Source organism: Brassica napus, unplaced genomic scaffold (genome assembly GCF_020379485.1).
Source record: "Brassica napus cultivar Da-Ae unplaced genomic scaffold, Da-Ae ScsIHWf_2815;HRSCAF=3592, whole genome shotgun sequence".
In the NCBI taxonomy this organism is placed as follows: Eukaryota; Viridiplantae; Streptophyta; class Magnoliopsida; order Brassicales; family Brassicaceae; genus Brassica; species Brassica napus.
The window spans coordinates 1-25,059 of NW_026016079.1; the positions used below are offsets into that span (position 1 = coordinate 1).

At 30.1% G+C, this 25,059-nt stretch overlaps 2 protein-coding genes and 1 pseudogene across 2 annotated transcripts; all 3 read left to right on the forward strand.

The window, feature by feature from the left end:
- The first annotated feature begins 2,812 nt into the window (after nt 1-2,812).
- On the forward strand, nt 2,813-3,566 carry LOC125602360 (probable LRR receptor-like serine/threonine-protein kinase At1g51820). The gene is made up of 2 exons (XM_048774042.1): nt 2,813-2,937; nt 3,037-3,566. The coding sequence occupies exons 1-2, from the start codon at nt 2,865-2,867 to the stop codon at nt 3,564-3,566; spliced, it is 603 nt and encodes a 200-aa protein (XP_048629999.1). The 5' UTR covers nt 2,813-2,864.
- A 470-nt stretch (nt 3,567-4,036) lies between these two features.
- On the forward strand, nt 4,037-5,161 carry LOC125602358 (probable LRR receptor-like serine/threonine-protein kinase At1g51820). The gene is made up of 5 exons (XM_048774041.1): nt 4,037-4,445; nt 4,531-4,675; nt 4,756-4,827; nt 4,925-4,996; nt 5,098-5,161. The coding sequence occupies exons 1-5, from the start codon at nt 4,082-4,084 to the stop codon at nt 5,159-5,161; spliced, it is 717 nt and encodes a 238-aa protein (XP_048629998.1). The 5' UTR covers nt 4,037-4,081.
- A 458-nt stretch (nt 5,162-5,619) lies between these two features.
- LOC125602359 lies at nt 5,620-7,013 on the forward strand (annotated as a pseudogene).
- The last annotated feature ends 18,046 nt before the right edge of the window (nt 7,014-25,059 follow it).

Genomic DNA, 25,059 nt, shown 5'->3' on the forward strand with positions numbered 1-25,059 from the left:
TATATATATTTAAAAAAGCATCCGTGTTACCCACAATTGTTTTGGTATGTTACATCTATGGTTCATATTATATAATGCCATTTATATATGAATATTATCATATAACCCTAATTGATTTGATAGAAGCATTGATCATGGATTAATGACGCCGTTGAATCTTATCTTTTAACTGATTGGACAATACAAACTTAAAAATACCATTTAATCTCTTAACTTAAGCACCAAGACTTATAAATTAAGGAAACAACACGTCGGAAACGTCAATTTGGTTATTTTCGATCAGCTTAATTTTTAAAGTTAATATTGTTTCATATATGATGATTTCTTAATTCTAGTAACTTTCCATACTTTTAAAATTGGCAACTAAAATTAATTTCGTAGCCCGGAAAATCTCTTGAATAATCTATGACTAATCTCGCAAAGTAATATATTTTGTTGACTCAATTATTCTGGCATAATTAAAAGTTTTAATTTTCTTGTCTATTTCACCCTGCACAAGGCGCATGTTACCACCTAGTTTACTAAGTTACACTAGGTAACTCTGTTGTTCAGAAAAAAATACTAGATAACTCCAATCATAACACCAAATATGATATTAAAATAACATTAAATTTGGTAATCAACTCTATTTTGTCAATTCTAACTATAACATCAGATTTTACACCAAAACAATATCATAGATAATTAACTTTTAATTTTAATATATTTATTATTTGTAATTGACTAATTATCATTTTATTATATTTCTATGTCAGAGGTTTGTAATTTTATATCACACTGTTTATTAAGAATGTAAAATTTATAGTAATTATATATTTATTTTATGTAAAATATTAGTTGAAAATAAAATTTAATATATTTTAATAATACATAATAAATGAATTTTTATTTGTTACAGTTTTGTGTAACTGATAATACTCATTTAGTTATTATTTTTTAAATATAAATAAAATAATATTTTAATTTAATAATGTGAAAACAAAAATAAATATACAAAAGTACTACTATATAATCAATTATAAAATAATATAATATATTATTTTAATACTTGGTATGCTGAATTTGGTGTTATTCATAAAACACTAAATTTGATGAAATGGCATCATTTCTAATGTCTCATTGGAGATAAATCACATCAAAATCAATGTTTTGGTGTTTTATTAGAGTTGGTTTAATATCTAAAAATAAGTTTACGCGCCAAATGGTTATAGGAGAAACTGTTTTTTCTTAATATTTTTTTTTGAAATAAAATTTCTTGAAAGGATACAACTTGTTTCAATAATTCTAAGGAAAAATCAAATACACATCCACTAAACATTATTTGCAAAGTGATTTGTATATGTGTCATCGATCACCACATTCATTAACAACAAGAAAAACTGACATGGATTTAGAAAAAAATATGATGTGGCATTATGACATGGATAATTTCTTTATAAAGATTTCTATTTCCCCTCAAAGTTTTCTAAAAATAACAATAACTAATAGCTCTTATATCATCATTAAAGTAATTTTTTTATATCAATATTTATTTTTAGCAAAACTTTTGAAATATATTAATAACTTGTAACTCATATATCACCATAAAAATAAATAAATAAATATATATATACACAAAATTAATAAAAATAAACTAAATATAAGTAACAAGTATTTTTTTACATTAACTTATGTATCACACTTTGTGTATATATATAAAAAAATTAATTGTAAGTGTTCATTAACAAATACAAAAATAAAGCGATACTAATCCAATAAATATTTGTTGATAGTTAAATGATTAAATTTTATTGAAATTTATCCGTTTACTAGGTAATTAACATATTGATTTTTACTAGTTTAACTTTTTTTAACTATAACCAACAAAAATCCAAACTTTATTAGAATTTATGTATTTGAACAAATGCATATTTAAAACTAAATAAGAGATATATTTAAAATAGATAATAAAAAAAATTGATTTTTATAAAATAATCCTAAATTAAAATTTAAATTAAATTAAACATAAATAGCTAAACTAAATAAAAAGAAAAAAACTACAAAATATATATATTTTTTCCAAACCAATAAAATTAAAATATAAAAGTAATAATGAAAATGTAAACTAATATTTTAGAAATAAAGAAATATTATATTTAAAATTATTATTCTGTACATGGCCTAGGAAAATTCCTAGTTCTATATAACTATTTAGATATATTCCTAGAAAAACCAAAGAACTCAATATGAAATATTAATATCAAGCACCTAATTGCTCAATTTGGGATCCTACATATTAAAAAACTACGTCCAACGAAAATCATTGGAGGTTGTTACTTCGACAATTGGCATGCAAGAAAAAAAAAATTAATGCAAAAACTCAATTATTTGTGAGCATTGACTTTTGAAGGCGAAGTTTTCATTAGTGAACGATAAAGACCAAAGAGATCAACCAATTAAGTGCAGCTATACAAAAGTCAAAGTCAACGAGAAAGTAAGAAGGTTGTAGTTTGATGCACGTCTCCTTCTGTATTAACTCGTTTTTTCCACGTCGACTAAGAATACAGCGTGTTCTTTGGAATGACTTAGTCAACGGTTTTGTGGCTTTAGACATTGAGATACTTTTCGACCACTTGAATATTAAATTATAAATCACTCGTCATTTTTTCTCTCAAGTACTTGGCTTATAAAATCATTTTGAACCGTGAAAACATATGGTGTTCAATAAAAAAAAAAAGAACCGTGAATAATATTACTATTTGACCAACATCATTAATCTTAGTTGACTTAGGACTTTTAAGAAGTGGCTTATATAATCATAAACTCAAATGCATAGCTTGATATATAAAAATAAAAGGATCTTTCCTTTGGACATTAAGGAGAAAATGGAGAGACGTTGTATGTTCATTTCCAGTTTTGTGCTGATACTTCATCTTGTTCAAGCTCAAGATCCCACCGGTACGTACGGAACTGTTGGATTTTAATGTATATGATATTTTGCTTTCGTCAACGGTTCTCTTAGATTATAAGATATATTTTCATCTATTATCTCATTAGGATTCATTAATGTGGATTGCGGTTTACCCCTTCGTGAGTCTCCTTACAACTCACTCCCAACCGGTTTAGCATATATATCAGATGCCGATTTAGTTAAGAGTGGAAAAACTAGTAGGATCGCCAAGGAGTTTGAACCGGACTACACTAAGCCGATTTTGAAACTAAGATATTTTCCAGACGGAGTACGAAACTGCTACCATCTAAATGTTACCCGGGACACCAAGTATCTGATTAAGGCCACATTCGTATATGGAAATTATGATGGTCTTAATGTCGATCCAAACTTTGACCTTTACTTGGGTCCGAACATATGGACAACAGTGAGCAGTAATGATACTATAGAGGAGATCATCCATGTGACGCAAACCGACTCTTTACAGGTATGTCTTGTTAAGACAGGTATTAGTATACCCTTTATAAATGTCTTGGAGCTACGACCATTGAAGAAAGATATGTATGTTACTCAAAGCGGCTCACTCAAATACGAATTCAGGAGGTATCTTAGCAACTCAGATCGTAATATACGGTAAGAACAAGTTAAAACTTTCACATAACATAAACATATGCCTTGATTGGTGTTTGTGATTGCTTAAAACATTTTCAACTTTTTTTAAATTTTTTTTGCATGTATATATTTACGTTTATATGTTTAAATAGTGACATAGTGTATGTATTTTTTTCAAATAACCCACAATATTTACTCTTTTAATTAAAACTTAGCACACGCGAAAGCCATTCTTAAAAGCAAGAACATCGTTTGCATTTTGCGTTTTCCATTTATAATCGCAAAATTTAATAACGAATTTTTTTTTATTTTTTGATAAACAAAAAATATTTCAGTTTCACATGTCAATATTTTTTCACTCGAATGATTGAAAACCTTCGTGTTAGTTTAATAATGTATTGCAATTTAATATTGTGACAGGTACCCGGATGATGTTTATGATCGTAAATGGTACCCGATGTTCGTGGCGAACTCATGGACACAAGTAACTACAAATTTGAATGTAAATTCTAGTATCTTTATGAACTGCCAAAAGGTGTAATGTCAACGGGAGTAACGCCCCTAAACCCTAACGCGACATTAAACATTACATGGACTATAGAGCCATCTACTACGAAGTTTTACTCCTACATGCACTTTGCCGAGCTTCAGACCCTAAGGGCCAACGATACAAGAGAATTCAATATAACAATGAATGGGAAAATTTCATATGGACCATATAGTCCTAAGCCGCTAAAGACCCAAACCATATTCGACATAACACCAGAGCAATGCGATGGAGGGGCATGCCTTTTGCAGCTTCTGAAGACGTCCAAATCAACTCTTCCGCCTCTCCTGAATGAGGCTGCTCATCAGGCTTTCACCGTGATTGATTTCCCGCAAATGGAGACAAATGAAGATGAAGGTATGTCCATTTACATTCCTGAAATTATGGACAAATATTTGTGTTTTGTTTTGATTTATGAAACCATCAAGCTTTACAATTGTAGTTGCTGGTATCAAGAATGTTCAAGATATTTATGGATTAAATAGAATCAGTTGGCAAGGAGATCCATGTGTACCCAAACAATTTTTGTGGGATGGTCTAAACTGCAATAACTCAGATATTTCGACTCCACCAATAATCACTTCCTTGTAAGAAGAATCATTTACTTTACCTTAATTTCTTAATCATGTAATTATCGAATTAGAAATCTCACATTTAATTTCTCCAGAGACTTATCTACAAGTGGATTAACCGGGATCATCACACAAGCCATTCAAAATCTTACCCACCTTGAAAAGTTGTATGTATATCTGCACGGCTGTCCAAGCCTAAAAATTACTTAGCCTTTGGAAATGGATCATATTTGATGGTTAATATGTATCAATTGTTAACTGTAGGGACTTGTCAAATAACAATTTGACTGGAGAAATACCTAAATTTCTAGCTGACATAAAATCACTCTTGGTCATGTAAGTTTCTCATAGAGTCACTATTGTTTTGACGTTTTTTTTGGCTAAGCTTTCTCCTAAACATGATTGCTTTTGTTTTGACGCATAATCTTTTCTAACAGAGACTTAAGTGGTAATAACTTAACTGGATCGGTCCCTCCCTCACTTCTTCAGAGAAAGGAATGAAGTTAAAGTAAGTTTTTTTTGTTTCCGATACTTATCAGCCCGTTAATATACTATTTGGTATCTTAATAACACTCATATTTGGTAGTGTTGAAGGAAACCCTCATCTTCTTTGCACAGCTGGTTCATGTGTGAACAAAAGAACGATGGACATAAGAAAAAGAGTATCATTGTACCAGTGGTTGCATCAATTGCTTCAGTAGCTGTTATTATAGGTGCATTCGTCATGTTCCTTGTTCTCAGAAAGAAAAAAGCATCAAAATTTGAAGGTACTAATAAATAAAGTCAAGAATAATATCACAACAATCATACATCTCAAGTTTCACTAAGTCTTGACTAAATTTTTTTTCCTTGCAACCTTAAGGGCCAGAACCCTCATATATTCAAGCATCAGATGGTAGATCATCAGAACCGGCAATTATGACAGAAAATAAAGGTTTAGTTACTCAGAAGTTATTGCAATGACAAATAACTTCCAAAGAATCCTTGGGAAAGGAGGGTTCGGAATTGTATATTATGGTTTTGTGAATGGTACAAAACAAGTAGCAGTTAAGATACTTTCCCATTCATCATCTCAAGGGTATAAAAAGTTCAAAGCTGAGGTAAATTTTCACAGTCATCAGTATCTCGTACTAAAACATTTAATGATTCAGCAATATTTTAAACTTGAGCTTGTGAATCATGGCTGGTGTTTAGGTCGAACTTCTTCTTAGAGTTCATCACAAGAACTTGGTCAATCTTGTTGGGTATTGCGACGAAGGAGAGAACATGGCTCTTATCTATGTTCATGTCCAATGGAGATTTAAAGGAACATATGTCAGGTAAAATAATAACAAAATGTCTTGTTTTAGTTCTATGCGTTGTGTGTAACATAAGACTTTTATATCAATCTGTTATTTCAAATACAGGAACACGTAACCGTTTTGTTTTGAATTGGGGACTCGACTTAAAATAGTTTCTGAATCGGCACAAGGTTAGTTTAACATTACCCACCTTAAGTTTTTTCTAATTCATGTTTATATTTTTTGAGAGCCTAATTAAAAATGATTGTTGTGGCTTAGGACTTGAGTACTTACATAATGGATGCAAACCACCAATGGTTCATAGAGATGTTAAAACCACAAATATATTGTTGAATGAACACTTTGAGGCCAAGCTTGCTGATTTTGGTCTTTCAAGATCATTCCCAATCGAAGGTGAAACTCATGTGTCGACAGTTGTTGCTGGAACTCCTGGATATCTTGATCCTGAGTAAGTACTATCGACTAAGAAATTATATTCTCTTTCGTATGAAAAATATGAAAAATTCATTGTATATCTTGTCCTGCAGATACTACAGAACAAATTGGCTGACAGAAAAGAGTGATGTTTATAGTTTTGGGATAGTATTGTTGGAGATCATCACAAACCAACCTGTGATAGACCAAAGCCGTGAAAAGCCACATATAGCAGAATGGGTGGGTTAATGCTTACAAAAGGAGACATCATAAGCATTATGGATCCAACTCTAAATGGAGATTATGATTCTGGTTCTGTGTGGAAAGCTGTTGAACTAGCAATGTCTTGTCTAAATCCTTCTTCAGCGAGAAGACCTACGATGTCGCAAGTTGTTATCGGACTGAATGAATGTCTTGCAGCTGAAAATTCAAGGGGAGGTGCCAGTAGGGACATGGACTCGAAGAGTTCTATAGAAGTGAGCTTGACTTTTGGTACTGAAGTGAGCCCAAGGGCTAGGTAGATTATTGTTTTTTACTACGGAACTATCTCCATATCTCTGTGTCGGATGTCACCTTTATTTAACTTCTGTTATGGATACTTTGTGACTAAAAAGTTTACAGTCGCTTTTTTACCGTTATGTGTCAATTCATAATAAGTTTGTGTGTTTGACAAATAGAGTGTTACTCTTGTTCTTGAAGAAGAAGTTAAATGTTATCTAAGGAGATCAAGGTTAAAGAGCCATACAAAAATTCACAAAAAGAAGTAGAATAGATAAGGTCTCTGTTTCACAACAGAGTTGCAAAGTAAACATATATTATCAAGACATAAACAGAGAAACCAGAGGAAACGAGTACTTAGGATTCATCAATGAGGATTGCGATTTACCCTCTCGTGACTCTCCTTACAAAGCACAAACCAGTTAAGCATATACATCAGATGCTGATTTAGTCGAAAAAAGTCGACTGACCCACACAAATAGACCACCGAAAGTCATCCGTAAAAGTCTTCCAATTGGTGGTTTATTAGTAGATGACATGTTCCGGTTTCAAAAGATTCAAACGACAACCAGAACCACCAGTTATATTATAAATTATGGGCCACCTGACAGTTGCTGTTCTTAATTTTGATGTGAACATATAAAACACCAATGCCCTTTTCAAAAAAAAAAAAAAAAACATATAAAACACCAAACAAGAGAGCGCAAACAAGTCAAGGTCAACGCTAGTTCAGTCATATAAGTTTTTTTTTTTCTTTAACTCATCATATAAGGTCTTCGTTATGATGGTGCATATGTACTAGATAATTTTCTTTTGCTCATGCACAAATATTAATATTTACAATAATCATACCATAGTACTTGGTTTATGTCATATTTCAATTTAAAATTATTTGTAGTTTTACAATTTGTATTCTATTTATATATGATTATTTTAAATAATATAATATTATTTTCTCAATAAATATGTGATTTTGGGTATTGAATATTTCGTTGGTTCAGTATTAATTTGATTATATTAGGTTATATATAATTGTCATAGTTAAATAATATTTTATGGCTCAAAATAGATTCAGAAATTCCCTAGGATAGACCTAAAATAGTTTTTTGTCACAAATATAGATTCTAAATATAAATGCCCAAAATAGACTTAAATGTTTTATCAAAAGACGTAAATATACACTTACACTATATCCCTAGGGTTAATTAATCTAGACATTAAAGTTTAGAGTTAAGGGGTGGGTTTTAGGGTTTAGAGTTTAAGGTTTAGGGTTAAGAGTATAGGATTTAGAGTTGAGGTGGGGTTTTGGGGATCGGATTTCAAATTTTAAAAAATAAAAAAAATTTAAAATTTTCAAATAAAAAATGCTATTTTGTCCATTTTAGTTTTTGAGGTCTATTTTTGTGACAAAAACTTAAAAATGTCTATTTGAGAGAATTGCCCAAATAGATTTAGAGTTTTGATTAATTTAGTTAGTTAAATTTATTTTGGTATATTAACTTATATTTGTAAATTGTTTTAATGAAAGTAACGTTATTTTACATATTTTTGTTTTTGAGAAATTAATTAAAGTGGGATCAATTCAGAGTTACATAAAATACGAGCAATAAAATAATCTGTTGAAAACTCACTGACATATATAAATTGTACAAAAAAATCTCAATTACAATAATTGGTTAATAATATTGTTATTTATTTATACAGTTTTAGTCATTTCATAATTTTTTTTATAAAATAATAAAATATTACTCTACATAATAATATGATGATATATTAGTTAGACAACTGATTTTAAGTAAAAAATTTAGATTGGTCCAGTTAACTGTATTAATTAGACCACTAATTTTGAGTATATTAGTCACATTTATATTTATGGAATCTTATTATATAAAGTTTGGTTCTTCAAAATTGTTAATTAATATGATCGCGACAAATGTCAATTATATATTTAAAATTGTGACATGTGTTAATCTATTTTATAATTAAAAATATATATACTAATATATTAACAAAAACAAACTTCATTAAAAATCTTATTATACATATTATTTAATAGTAATTTTTCTTTTTTAAATCCTAATCAAAAGATTATTTGATAATAATTTTCCTTCAAATATTGTGACATGTGTTTAAATATATAATGATTAAAATATATATAATAAGATAATAAAAACGAATTTTGAAAAAACTACTTTTAAAAATTATTTAATAGTAAAAACGATTTATAAGAAATATTTAGTAGTATTCTTTTAGAAACTTTCCTTTTTTAAATCCCAAAAAATAGATTTGAAAACAATTTATTTAATATAACTTTTCTTTTCTAAAATTTTAATTAAAATATAATTATAAAAGATTATATTGAGCTTGGTTCTTCAAAATTGTTAATTAACATGATTGTGACACATGATTATATATTTAAAAATGTGATATGTGTTAAACTATATCATAATCAAAAGTATATATAGTAAAATTATAAAAACAATTTTTCTTAAAGATTAATTATAAATATTATTTAATAGTCTTATTATTATTAATATTATTATTATTAGTATTGTTATTATTATTTTTATTATAATTTTTGTGTTAAAAAATACTAAAGATAGAGAATTATTAAAGATAAAGATTAACTTTAAGAAAAAATGTTAAACAACAACGAATTGTAAAATCCTACGAGTACAATAAATTATTTAATAAAAACATGAAGAAAAACTAACTTTAAAATAAATAATAATTTTTTTAAAAAAAGCATAATTAAAATAAAATTGTAAAAGTACTCTTATTATTTTCTTATAAGTAACTAACTTTCCTTTTTAATAGATAATTATATGTTAAAATTATAACCAAAAATAGCTACAAATATTTCATATCTATATTTAGGTTCAAGTTTCCGCATATTATTTATACAAACACAATAGTATTTACATGAAAAGTATTACCCGAGTATTTTCTTTTAATTTCTTGATACAACTCAACTTTTGTTATCCTTATTACATCTTATGATGTTAGCATAACTTTTAATAGTGATGTAAATGTCGTAGATGAGTATGTGTGAATATGATAAATGTGTGTTAGTATGTGTAAGACAAAATATATAAATAATTAAACAGAATTATTTCTATTAAAAATAAAATAGTTGTATAAAAATATAAAATGAATAAAATAATTAATATCTTTTTTAAAAGTCTAAATAAAATAAAAACGTAAAATTAATCTTATTTTTCTTATAATTAACTAACTTTATTTTTAATAATTGTGTGCTAAAAAATATAAACTAAAATTAAATTTTAATATTTCACCTGGTATGATGGTGATATGTGTCAATTAAAAAAAATAGATTGTGATTGTGTCAATAAAAACTTTATTATGTGAAAATAACTTCTTCTTTTCCTAAATAAAGAAATTTCTTTCTGAAAAAATTATTTTCTAATCTTAACCAATTAAGAATTTTTCTTTTTTTAAATCGTGACGAGAGAGAATTGTAAATTTTATTTAATAATAATTTTTATTTAATGATAAACATGATTGTAACAATTATGAAATTAACAAGAAAAATTGGCAAATAATAATGATATTAAAAAACGAATTTTGAAAATTGCAACTTTTTAAAATAGTTAATATTAACTGGAAATAGTTATTTGATAGAAATTATATTTTTTAAATCCTAGACAAAATATGTGATATTATGAAATATTAAATTCGTTTCCTAAAATCCTACAAAACTGTAAAAGAATATGTGATATTTGTTTTCCTTTTTTATAAAAAAAAATCCTAAACAAAAGAAATTTGTATAATATTTTTAAGTCCTAACCAAATGAGAATTGTAAAAATTATTTGATATTATTTTTAAGAGAATGTTTAATGATGAAATGATACTAAAAATTATTTAATTAACAAATGAAGTGTAAAATTAGTATTGATACGAATTGTAAAAATAACAATTTAAACAAATATTTTGTTAATAACTAAAAATAATTATTTGATAGAAATATTTTTTTTCTGAAATTCTAAAGAGAAGATAATTGTAATAAGTTATTAAACAAATTTGTAAGAGATTATTTAATATTATTTTTTATTGTCAATAAAAAGGAGATTTAGAAAATATTGTTTTCGTTTTTTAAAAAAAATCCTAGGAAAATAAAATTTTTAAAGACTTATTTAATAAAACATTAAATTAGTACATAAGAATCAGTTTAAATTTTTAGGTATAGTATTTTTCTTTAATCCTTAGTATAAAGTTTATAACAACTCATCTATGCACCATGATTATAAAATATAAATATTAACTTGAACTTATGTGTGAAAACAGCTTTTAATGATAAAATAAATCTTAAACAACATATGCAAAAAAATTATAATAAATTATTTTATGGTTTTTATTAAATTAAAACATCAAACAATACCGTTGCAACGCAACGAGCTCATATCTTGTATATAATAAAAACGGGTTAGTTAGGAATTAGGAACATTGCATCTAGTTCAGTTACGCAAAACAAAGAAATAAAAAAAATTCTTAATTATGGTAAGTATAATATAGTTTTAGCTTATTAAGAATAATGGTTCATGTTATTTTTTTGTGATCATCTGATAAAATGTATTGATAGAAAACATATATTTAGTCTTTTAATATTTATTATGTTGTTTGAGTTATATTTGAGGGGAAAATTATTTATTTTATTTTTTTGTCATCGAAGGGGAAATTATTTATCTTTAAATATCAAACTTATTTTTTTAATTTTGCTTTATTATGAAATGAATGTGTATATGTATCATATTAGTTTTTATAATTATTTATATTTATATATAGTTTATTTTGAAACCAGCATATATTAATAAAAAGAAGGTTAAATAAAAAAACTAAGTGACAAAAAGTCATCAAAAGCAATATTTATTTATGTGGTTTGATATCATGTTTAAAAGGAACGATGTTATTTTAAAAATATCAAGCTTATACTTTAATTTACCTTTTGTGAAATCAAATTATTTATAAGATATATCCACTTTTAAATTTTATAAATACTTCCTTTGTGTATATATTTTATTTAGAAACCAGTATAAAAAGGAAATTTAAAAATAAAATATAATGAGAAAAAATATCAGAAAATAATATTTCAAATAGCTTTAGAAAGATTTATAGATATTTTCCTCATTTGTTTTTTTCAGAAAAATAAAACAAAATATTATAAATCTAGAAATATTGATAATGGCAATTACATAATAATATTAATTTATTAATGATATCAATGTAATCAACCATCTTAAGATTAACGAGAGCGCAACACGTAGAAAACTAATTTCTCAAATAATATTATAGAGATCCTATTTTGATTGACTTTAGAGCAAGAAAAGGCAAGTGTCCCCGTCTTCTACTACTTTAAGTTCAATTTCAACTTTCTTCTCGACATTTTTTATCTGCCTAATTGCCAATTGCTTAAGTTGAGATAAACGCTCAGTGTATTTATGTTTTCCAAGTAGGAGTTAATATTAATTTTATAATCAAGTGTGGCTTCAGGTATTTTTATCGGTTTTTGGGTTCGGTTCGTTTTGATTAATACAGTTATAAAAATTTCTCAAATGAAGTAAACAACAATTAGTTTTGTTTGGTTTGAATTTGGTTCGGTTTTTGTTTTGGCTCGTTTAATAGGGTTTATTTTAGTTTAGTGTCATGTTTTAAAACATACACATAACATCATTAAGTCATCATGTTGGCCACAATAAAATATAACTATGTTAACTCAATCTAATCCAATACATAACTGAAACAAAACCTTTAGAAAAAGTCATAGTGGAAACTTTTGTTGTTAACGACACTTGGTTTTGGTTTTAGGCAGACACCATTTGGATATAAAGAGTTTAGACTTTTCTTTCTTTTAATCAAAACTTTTGATTATATATAGGTTAGAAAAATATATGATATTGAATAAAAATAAAAATATGTGGGTATTTTAGAATTATAGTATCTTGATATTATTTGTATGGTTAATTCAAATAATTAGGTAAATTCATTGATTTCTCGGTTTGGTTTTATACCGAACCACTGTTTAGGATGGAAAAATTTGTAATCATAATTTAATACTAGACTTAAATTTTGTTTGGATTGGTTTGGATTCAGTTGGTTTGGGTTCGACTAGGTTCGATTCATGCCAAAAGAACTTCAATTTCGTAAACAGAGTCGGTTTGAGAGTTTAGACTAGGGATGGGTGTTCGGGTACCTATTCGAGTTCGGTTCGGGTCTATTCGGATTTCGGATTTTTGGGTTCAAAGATTTCAGTCCCATTCAAGTATTTCTAAATTTCGGTTCGGGTTCGGTTCGGATCTTTGCGGGTTCAGTTCGGGTTCAGATAACCCATATAAATATTTTAAAATATTAAAATTCATTATATACTTTAAATTTCTCAAAATCTATAAACAAAACAATATATTACATATAAATTTGAATAGCATATGTCAAAGTAACCTAAAATTAACATATAAATTGGTTTGGTTTGAATATTTAGATTGAGAATCAATAGATATTTTAAGTATTTTTGGTGTTTTGAATATACTTTAGCTATTTTAAATATGTACTTTTAACTATTTGTATATATTTATAAGTATGTTAGACAATTTAATAGTATCTTATATATTTTGATGTTCTTAATATATATTAAATCTAAAAATAATTAATATATATAGGTATATAAATCAATTTTTGGATATAATCGGATACCCGAAATACTACGGTTTGGATCGGATTGGTTTTTGTTCTCTAAATACCAAAATTTTGAACCCATTCGGATATTTAATCAATTTTGGTTCGGGTTCGATACTACTTTTTGAATTGGGTTCGGTTCGGTTTTTCGGATACGAATTTTTTGCCCAACCCTAGTTTAGACTTTGCTCATACAAAAAATCTTATGTTTGTTTTCTTTTTCACCGCCGGACGTGGTAGCCTAGTGCCGCATGGACTTATTATATTGGAATTTCGGTAAAAAAGAATAGGTGAAAAAATATGATAATATTTTTTTATTAGCGTATGACTCTTCACAATAAAAAAAGTAATATATTTTAAGTAAATAAAACTGTATCAAAGGGAAAGTTTGGTACGAAATTTGTAGAAATTATGTTCAAAAAGAAAGTTGGAGTAATTTTTACACCAACCATGGTACTCTGACAAGGGAGTTCATTAGTTCTAGTTTCTTTGCAAAACTCATTTAACTGTAAGCGAAAACTCGAAAGAATCTTTTGGTTTGAATTTGGCGTTTATTTCTTTAAAAGTTATTTACATATTTCAAAAATGGATTTTTTGTTATTTGTTTTCTCATGTTTTAAAATATAAACACATAAACTTAGTTTGAAACCTATCGAGTGTTAAATTGTCTTTGAGAACCTTTTAAACGAAAATTTAATAAGTATGCATTAGTTTTATTAGCTTACAATATTTTGGTACTAGATTTTGGTATGCCCTTCAAAACACATATGTTTTTGTTTATTTTAAACAAATTTTGATATGAATAGTATTATGGGATTGTTATGCATAATTATGTTACAAAGTCATGTTATATCAAAAAGAATATTTTGAAAAAGCCTATATAAGCTATGAATTAGTTTATTGAGATTTTGTATGTACACTTTTATGTAACTTTCTCTTAAGCCTAGACATTTTACCCGGATCCGAAAAACTAAACCAAGACTGAATTGAAAATACCGGTTCTGTTCAGATCCAGGTCAAGCGTAAAATACCTATTGAGTATTTTCTTGGACCGTCGGGTCTCTGCTCAAGTTAGAGTCTTACAGGCCCGTTCGGTGCCAAAAATACCTGAAATATTTTGTGGATTTTAGGTATAATAGGGCACTTCATATATTTTTGGCATTATGAATATTTTTTAAGTTTCGAGTTCAGGTTTTTGGTTATAGTTTCGGGTTTTGGATAAAATTTTAAATTTTAAAATATATTTTGGGTATTTATCGGTTCATTGGATCATATTTCGGATAAAATTTTGGGTCTTTTGGGTATTTGAATATTTTTGTGCATTTGAGTTTTTGGGTATTTCAGGTCTTTTTGGATCCTAAATACCTGAACCGATCCAGACTCGTTACGTATCCAAAAATTACAGGTTTTATAGGTATTTGAATTATGAACCCGAACCCACTTGGACCCCAAATACTGAACCGAACCAGAAATATTCAAATACCTAGTTAGGTTCATATGTGTAGGATCCAGACCCGAAAATAACCTATATGTAGCCGATTCAAAGACAAGAATGTCCAGACATACTCTCTTTTATATTTTGTGTACATTTTATAATAGTTGTATTTGTTGAGTTGTTGAGACTTAAGATATACTTGACAAATTTTTGACTATTTTAATAGTATAGTTTTGTAGGAATTTTAATATATTTTAAATTTATATTAAACAATTTTTTATCATAAATACTTTTATAAAATTTAATTTTATGCAATATATAGTTTTTGTTTTAGTCAGTGGTTTGCTAAAATGTTTTCTTTTATCAAATTTGATTTTATAAATATTTGGAACCATATAACGTAAGATGACATGGTATAATAAGTTGTATTATATATGCTTAACTCATTTTAATAACCCTAGGTTCATTATAAAGTGTAAGATATGATGTATAATGTAATTGTACAACAATCATATCGTTGGGTGATAAAATATTTATAGAGAAAAAGTGTATTACATAAAATGAAGTGTAATAATAGGATTCATGTAAAATATTGTATAGTATAAATAGTTAATGATAGAATGAAAAGACAATAAATATTTATATGTGTGCCCAACAATCTTTTATAGTAAAATTTAAAGTGACTTTATTAAAAATAGTATACTAGACTTTGATCCGTGCGACTGCATGAATATTTAATTTTACATTTTAATTTTTGTTTGTACATAGTGTTATATTTGTAAATGTAGTTCTATAAAACCGTGTAAATTTTTTTTTTTTTGCGTTTTAACGTAAAATGTAATACCAATTTTGAGTCTAAATCCAACATTTTTATAATTAGATCCATGTCTAAGATATATAGCGAAAAAAAATTAAAATGAAAAGTATGGAAAATAGACAATTATGAGTTAATATGCTATTTTTAAATGGTACAGTAGTTATAAAATTGGTAAAAAAATAAAATGATTGTTAAATTTCTATCAAATTTGAAACATATAAAAATTAAGATTTAAATCAGTAAGAAAATAAAATGAAAATATAAAATTGATGTAACTGATAAAAAAAAATTATAAATAAGCTTAAGTTTGTATTAAAGGTAATATTGGTCAGAGAGAATATAGGAAATAATTTGATAGTATATATTTATGATCTAAATTTCGTATGAAAGCTGTCAATTATGGATATATTTTATACCTTAAATTTTCAGAAAAAATTAAGGGTCCAACTGGTGAAACCAATTGAGGAAAAAAATTGCAGGGAATACTATGTTCCTCTCGGTTCCCGTCTTTTGTTACCAGTTAAAGGGAAATTTTATTACTTGTAGGAATTAGAATTTCCCCCACGTTCCTTTTCTTATGAGGAATATAATGTAAATATATTCCATGTCAAATTAGATAAGGAATCAAAAGGAAAACTATAAAAATGGTAAAAAAATATATTAATATGTTAATGTACCAAATAAATTTATAGAAAACTGACATTTTAAAACCAACTTCTCAATGTACGTAGGTTTGTCTTCTTCTATATAACATTAGTTCATCAAGCATTTTCTTCATATAACCCTAATACATCTAGAAACAAGAGAAGCAGGTAAACTATACTTTTAAGATTATTTATTATGTGTATAAGAAAAAACACACGCACTGATCAGTGTGGTTAATAATAAAACTTGTTTCATGTGTTTATATTATAGCTATCATGTCAACTCCAAGAAATCAAAATGGAGCACGTCGTGGACGTAAGTAAAACAATGAGGCAAGAACCACAATCGATGGGAAACCAGTCGTGAAGGCCAGGTAATTATGTTATATAATTTTTTCTGCAGTAATCAACTGTATAAATGAGATATTTTAATTTAACAACTAGAAATATGTACTTTAGTATCTGTGGAAAGACAGAAACTGTCAAGTTATGCTTGAACTTGTCATTGCGGAATTAAGAGCAGGAGACTACCGTAGTAGAATGCCCGATGCTGCTGCTAAGAAAAGAATTGAGAACAAATACTTTGAGTTGGTGGAAGAAAAGATTTGTTGGGATCCAGAAATAACTAACAAAATTGGTTACCTGCATAAACTATGGAGTATCAATGGTCAACTGATAAAACGCACTGGAGTTGCAGTTGATCAATCTACTGGACAGATAAATATGATGCAAACTTGGTGGGCTGATCGGATTGCAGTAAGTCTTTATGCATATACAATTAACTATGTTCTTATTAAAAATCTAGTAACCTACATTTTTATGGTTATCTCTGTAGGAATATGGAATAAAGGAAAATTTGTTAGCGTGTTGCAAAAAAAACCGTTGCCGTTCAAAGATTTGCTAGACCAAATTTTTGGTGAACATGATGTTGAGCAAGATGAACGTTATTCTCCGCATATGCTTGGCCAACATATCCAGCAGATTCAGCCTCTTTGCCTAGCAATGATGACACGGTATTTTACCAAATGCAAGAAGATCAAAGTGTTGAACAAATTGCAGATGTGACTAACGATCAAGGATCCCAACCGCCAACTCGAAGAACATCAGCCCGTCGCCCTCCAAGAAGAAGAAGTAGTTTTGAAACACAGGTTGAGAGTGGATTTCAACGTGTAATAGATACTCGTCAAGATATTTTGGAAGAACTACGGTCACGAAAAGTTCAAAAGCTATCATATGGTGATGCGACGGCTGTTCTAGAAAAACTACCAATTGAACAACTTGGAGTGTTTTGGTGGGCAGAAATAAGCTGTTGAAGAATGAAGTAGATGTCCGTGAAGCATTTATAAAAATGGAGAGTCAAGATATTAGATCAGATATTTGGAGAGTTTAGTTGGCATAGATAGATACGGCAATCCATGCACTCATGTTGATCTGCTAATGACAAGTCAGAACCTCTTTCAGAATGTTGGAATGACTGGAACTAGTTCAATGGGAACCGAAACTGTTAGAACTGATTTCATGGGCTTACTTGGGATGCACTCTTCTGAGTTAGAAGAATCAACAAAAAATGCAGCACGTGTAGTCCATATACATGATGATGGAAGTGATGCTGAAAAGCTTGTTTAAGTTTTCTGAGATTTATATTTTGGTGTTTGATATTTATATGGATTTTATTTATTTTTATTTATAAAAGCATGAAGTTTTTCTAAGGATTATATCAATAATAATAAGTTTTATAAATATATATGCAGGATCTTCGTATTATATATTTACTTTCTCGTGGAACTGAAAATCTAGAAGAAGATGAGTTAGTGGAGCTTATGTTATTGGAAGAAGAAGAATTTATGCAAAGGTACATGCATCCTATATTAAATAACAACTTTTGCAAGAATCCAACGAACAACGTGTGGGGAAATGGTTGGAAAATAATACGGGAACAGATCTACAACAATGAAATCTCGTGCCGTACTCTTATTCGTATGAGCTCAGAAGCGTTTATCCGTTTATGTGAAGTCCTTGAGAAAAAGTATGGGTTACAAGAGTCGCTTAATATTAAAGTCGATGAGAGTGTTGCAATTTTTCTTGTTCTCTGTGGTCAAAATGACACTCAACATGACATCGGTTTAAGATTCGGTCATGCCCAGGAGACTATAGGTAGAAAGTTTCATCATGTTCTGGGGGCAATGGTAAAATTGGCAGTTGACTACTTACGGCCAAGAACTGCTTCTGAGTTTGAAGCAATATCTAATAGTTTACAAGGAGATAAACGATATTGGCCATATTTTAATGGATCTATCGGGGCTCTTGATGGAACACATGTACCCGTAATGGTGACTCCAGGTCGTGATGCATTACGATTTGTGAACCGGAAAGGAACGGCAAGTCTAAATGTTCTAGGAGTATGTGATCACGATATGCTTTTTACGTATTGTTTCGTTGGAATGGCAGGATCAACGCATGACTCTAGAGTGCTAGATACCGCTATGCGCGATGATCCGTTGTTTCCTACACCTCCTGGAGAAAAATATTATCTCGTAGATTCTGGTTATGCAAATAGACGTGGTTATTTAGCTCTATACCGAAAAGAAAGAAAAGAAGGTACTCGATATCATCTTCAAGACTTTATAAATTGCGAGCCTCCAAGAAATAGTAAGGAAATGTTCAATAGATGGCATGCATCATTACGTTCAGTTATTGAACGTACGTTTGGTGTATGGAAGAAAAAGTGGAGAGTTTTAATGAATTCCCAAGGTACGACATCTCCACACAGAGGAACGTTATATTTGCAACAATGGGCTTCACAATTTTATTAGGTGGAACAAAATTAAAGATGTTGATTTTGAGGAAGCGACTATGGAGAACAGTGGTGTGCATATGCATCAAAGTGAGAACGATTCAGATGATGAAAATGATGTACGAGGAAATGAAGAAACATCAACGGCAGTTTATATGAAGATTGTTCGAGATCAGATTGCTACACAACTGTGGTCAGATAAAAGACTTGGCTCCCGTCGAGTATAGGTCAGTGTGTGTTTTTCTCTTTATTATTATATACAAATTCTTGGATATATCTATATCTCTTAAAAAGCACAAATATATACTTTCAGTAACACAAGTTTTTGTTTTGTAGTTATGAGCTACATGCATTGTGGCAATTGAAATGGACGTGGCAACATGAAGCGTAGACCAAAAATCTTGCTTACATTCTTTAGTATTTTTTAGAGTTAATTATCTAATTATTTATTGTTTGAAATTTTGTTCCTTGTTTTGGTTACCATTCACTGACAATTTGTTACATTCCTTCTCTACAATTTTTCCTTCTAATTAATTCCATATCATTCCTTTAGAATTTTTTTCTCTATGATTCCTTTCATTTTTAAAGTGGTTACCAGTTAGACCCTTAAGGGTCCAACTGGTGACACCAATTGAGAAAAAAAATTGCAGGGAATACTATGTTCCTCTCAGTTCCCATCTTTTGTTACCAGTTAAGGGAAATTTTATTACTTGTAGGAATTAGAATTTCCCCCACGTTCCTTTTCTTATGAGGAATATAATGTAAATATATTCCATGTCAAATTAGATAAGGAATCAAAAGGATAACTATAAAAATGGTAAAAAAAATATATTAATATGTTAATGTACCAAATAAATTTATAGAAAACTGACATTTTAAACCAACTTCTCAATGTACGTAGGTTTGTCTTCTTCTATATAACATTAGTTCATCAAGATTTTTCTTCATATAACCCTAATACATCTAGAAACAAGAGAAGCAGGTAAACTATACTTTTAAGATTATTTATTATGTGTATAAGAAAAAACACACGCACTGATCAGTGTTGGTTAATAATAAAACTTGTTTCATGTGTTTATATTATAGCTATCATGTCAACTCCAAGAAATCAAAATGGAGCACGTCGTGGACGTAAGTCAAACAATGAGGCAAGAACCACAATCGATGGGGAAACCAGTCGTGAAGGCCAGGTAATTATGTTATATAATTTTTTCTGCAGTAATCAACTGTATAAATGAGATATTTTAAGTTAACAACTAGAAATATGTACTTTAGTATCTGTGGAAAGACAGAAACTGTCAAGTTATGCTTGAACTTGTCATTGCGGAATTAAGAGCAGGAGACTACCGTAGTAGAATGCCCGATGCTGCTGCTAAGAAAAGAATTGAGAACAAATACTTTGAGTTGGTGGGAGAAAAGATTTGTTGGGATCCAGAAATAACTAACAAAATTGGTTACCTGCGTAAACTATGGAGTATCAATGGTCAACTGATAAAACGCACTGGAGTTGCAGTTGATCAATCTACTGGGCAGATAGATATGATGCAAACTTGGTGGGCTGATCGGATTGCAGTAAGTCTTTATGCATATACAATTAACTATGTTCTTATTAAAAATCTAGTAACCTACATTTTTATGGTTATCTCTGTAGGAATATGTAAATAAAGGAAAATTTGTTAGCGTGTTGCAAAAAAAAACCGTTGCCGTTCAAAGATTTGCTAGACCAAATTTTTGGTGAACATGATGTTGAGCAAGATGAACGTTATTCTCCGCATATGCTTGGCCAACATATCCAGCAGATTCAGCCTTCTTTGCCTAGCAATGATGACACGGTATTTTACCAAATGCAAGAAGATCAAAGTGTTGAACAAATTGCAGATGTGACTAACGATCAAGGATCCCAACCGCCAACTCGAAGAACATCAGCCCGTCGCCCTTCAAGAAGAAGAAGTAGTTTTGAAACACAGGTTGAGAGTGGATTTCAACGTGTAATAGATACTCGTCAAGATATTTTGGAAGAACTACGGTCACGAAAAGTTCAAAAGCTATCATATGGTGATGCGACGGCTGTTCTAGAAAAACTACCAATTGAACAACTTGGAGTGTTTTGGTGGGCAGAAAATAAGCTGTTGAAGAATGAAGTAGATGTCCGTGAAGCATTTATAAAAATGGAGAGTCAAGATATTAAGATCAGATCTTTTTGGAGAGTTTAGTTGGCATAGATAGATACGGCAATCCATGCACTCATGTTGATCTGCTAATGACAAGTCAGAACCTCTTTCAGAATGTTGGAATGACTGGAACTAGTTCAATGGGAACCGAAACTGTTAGAACTGATTTCATGGGCTTACTTGGGATGCACTCTTCTGAGTTAGAAGACTTACTGCAACAGGGAAGATAATTATTGTTTTGTGTGTTTTAGTTTCCAAATCTTATTGTCAAGGGGAAGGAATATTTTACATATGTGATCTAGTAACAGGTAAGATAATTATTGTTTTGTGTGTTTTAGTTTCCAATCTTATTGTTACAATAAATATTCCTCATTAATTATACAATTTTTATATAGAAATAATAGGATCTAATATTGCAACTAAGTAGTGTTATTTTTTGGATAGATATTAAACATTAATTTTTTTTAATTTAAACCTGAATGATCCGTAAGTTAACGTTTGCAAGGGATTGTTCGCAATTGGTGAAGATGGTTTCGGAACCAGATGAATGGCCAACTTTTGCAAATTATTTGGATGATGTCAATACCCTAAAAGAGAGTTTCACCTGATTAGCGATTATCTATGTACCAAAGACGCAAAACTCAACGGCGGATAGACTAGCACGTGGTGTTAGGAAGCAACCGTCTTTTGTCGTTCACATGGATGCATATCACCCGGTTTGGTTTACATAGTCAGTATGAGTCTGTAAAAGTTGATGACAAAAAAAAAGATTACCATTAAATTTTATAGTTGTTAACATTATATATATATATAATATTACTTATATTATATATATAATATTACATATATTTTCCATACTTTTCATTAAATTTTATAGTAGTTAATATTATAATATTAATGGAGCCGTGGAATTTTTTTAACTAAAATAGATTAATTTAACTAATGCATTAATTAAACCGTAAAAGACAAAATCTACTTAAATATAGGTTTAGTTAATATATCAACGGCATGGAAGTGTAAATAATTTGCAAAACTGATGTATAAGTTAAATGTGTACTCCTCTTTTAATAGATTATAGACTATGATAAGATATGCGCCTTGCGCAGGGTGAGTTTATTGTATATATTATGACAATGTTTTTATATATTTGATTATTTTATTTTTTTTTTTTTTTTTTTTTTGTCGTCAACTTTACAGACTCATATAGACTCTGTAAACCAAGCCGGAAGATATTGATCCATGTGAACGACGAAAGACGGCTGAATCCTAACACTGCGTGCTAGGCTATCCGCCTTTGTATTCTGCGCTCTTGGTACATGGACGATCTCTGATTGTAGGAAACTTGCTCTCAGACTTTTGATGTCTTCCAAATAACTTGCAAACGCTGGCCACTCTTCTGGTTCCGAAACCATCTTCACCAATTGAGAACAATCCGTTGCAAACGTAACCTGAGATTGACGTAAATTCCTCATACATTCCATAGCCCATAGTAGTGCTTCCATCTCCGCATGTAGAGGAGAAAGGCTAGCCCGAACATTCCTCGCCCCCAGCAACCCAGCGAAGCCTTCTAAAGTGCTGTGCCAACCCTGGCCGGAGAAAGTATCTTTCTCTTTCCAGGAACCATCTGTGAAACACCATCGTCCTGGATTTAACAGTGAAGACCTAATCTCTTCCTGTGGGACCATTCTCTGTTCATTCACTAGTTGGGCTTCAGCCCAAAGGGTTGATTCTGTTTCCGCCAATTTGAGCGTATCCCTAGGATCAATATCCAGATTACTAAAAACCTTACTATTCCTTCCTTTCCAGATATACCATAGTATCCATGCGAACTGATGATCATCTAACTGCGGAAAGACTCTCCAGAAAAGATGATCCATATTTGCAAAAAGGGATTGTGTGGGAAATGTAGTTGGATTTGATGGTATCTTTGAGAGAGCCCAAACCTGAAGTGCTGGAGGACATTCGAAAAACACATGATTTATCGATTCCTCCTCAGCTCCGCATCTTGTACAACATATATCGCCAGTTATCCCTCTCGCTTGTAAATTTTTCTTAACCGCTATACACCCTGTCACCAACTGCCAGAGAAAATGTTTAAGCTTTGGTGGACACCTGACTTTCCAGCAGAATGATTTCAAACCATCGACCGTAGGTCCAAAAAATGCTGGTGGTTTTGCTCTATCCGGGTAAACTCGTTCTACCTGATATCCCGATTTAACCGTGTATTTCCCATTTGTTGTGAAATGCCATCCATCTTTGTCCTCCAACTGATATCTACTCAGTCGTATACTCTCGATAATTTTCACATCCTGTGGATCCACTAGAGCCTGAAGTGCCTGCGAGTTCCAAATTCCCAAAGTGGGGTCTATAAGAGAAGCCACTGTGAGGTCAGGGTAAAGATTGTGTTGGTTTTTATTTGCTGGTCTCGGGCGAGTGGTTGGGAGCCAAGGATCATTCCATACAGAGATAGAAGATCCTGATCCCACCCGTTTGATTAGTCCTTTGCTAACCAGAGATCTAGCTGATGTAATACTCCGCCATCCATATGACGGAGAGTATGAGCGAATCGGTTCCAGGGGTGAGGCATTCCTGAAATATCGACCTTTAAAAACTCGAGAAAATAAAGTATTTGGCTTCTCGATCAATCGCCAAAACTGTTTACCAAGCATCGCTGTATTGAAATCAGTGATGTCTTTAAAACCCAGTCCTCCTTCCTCCTTGCTAACACATACTTTATCCCAAGATTTCCAATGCATACCTCTCGTACTTCCCCCGGGGCTCCACCAAAATTGGGCTACCGCACCTGTCAGTTTCTTTACGGTTGCCTTAGGCAATCGATAGCAAGACATCACATGATTTGGTAATGCCGTAATCACCGATTTAATAATCACCTCTTTTCCTCCTTTTGTAAAGAACTTAAAAGTCCAACCATTAACCCGTTTGTTTAGTCTATCCTGCACAAAACTAAAAACCTGAACCTTTGAACCCCCAAGATTTTCTGGTAATCCTAGATAAGTTCCCATTCCTCCATGATTCTGAATGCCCAGGATGTCTCTCATTTCCTGTCTGTTGGACTCTTCAATTTTATGTCCAAATTGGATCGAAGACTTCTCAAAATTAATGAGTTGACCTGACACCATCTCATATTCCTTTAAGATTCTGAGAATAGTTTGACATTCCTCTCTCTGGGCTTTGCAAAAGAAAAGACTATCATCCGCAAACAGTAGATGTGAAATGGAAGGACATGCTCGAGCTACCTTCATTCCTGTCAATTGTTTCCCATCCTCCGCCTTTTTAATATTTGCAATCAAAGCCTCAGTGCACAAAATAAATAAATAAGGAGATAACGGATCTCCTTGCCGTAACCCTCTATTCGGAATAATAAGGCCTCTTGGTTGTCCATTTAGTAAAACCCGATATTGAACCGATGATATGCATTCCATCATTAATTTAATCCAATGAAGATCAAAACCCATCTTCTCTAGTAAAGCTTTAATAAAGTCCCATTCCACTCTATCATACGCTTTGCTCATATCCGTTTTAATTGCCATATATTTTCCTTGACATGATTTGTTAGTCCGTAATCCATGAAACATCTCCTGAGCTATAAGAATATTATCAGTTATCAACCTCCCTG

Bases quoted from the DNA above. Each gene is read 5' to 3' on its own strand.
- LOC125602360 (XM_048774042.1), top strand. From the start codon at position 2,865: ATGGAGAGACGTTGTATGTTCATTTCCAGTTTTGTGCTGATACTTCAT. The intron at 2,938-3,036 runs GTACGTACGGAA...TTATCTCATTAG, and splicing joins TCAAGCTCAAGATCCCACCG to GATTCATTAATGTGGATTGC.
- LOC125602358 (XM_048774041.1), top strand. From the start codon at position 4,082: ATGTCAACGGGAGTAACGCCCCTAAACCCTAACGCGACATTAAACATT. The intron at 4,446-4,530 runs GTATGTCCATTT...TTACAATTGTAG, and splicing joins GGAGACAAATGAAGATGAAG to TTGCTGGTATCAAGAATGTT. The intron at 4,997-5,097 runs GTAAGTTTCTCA...CTTTTCTAACAG, and splicing joins ATAAAATCACTCTTGGTCAT to AGACTTAAGTGGTAATAACT.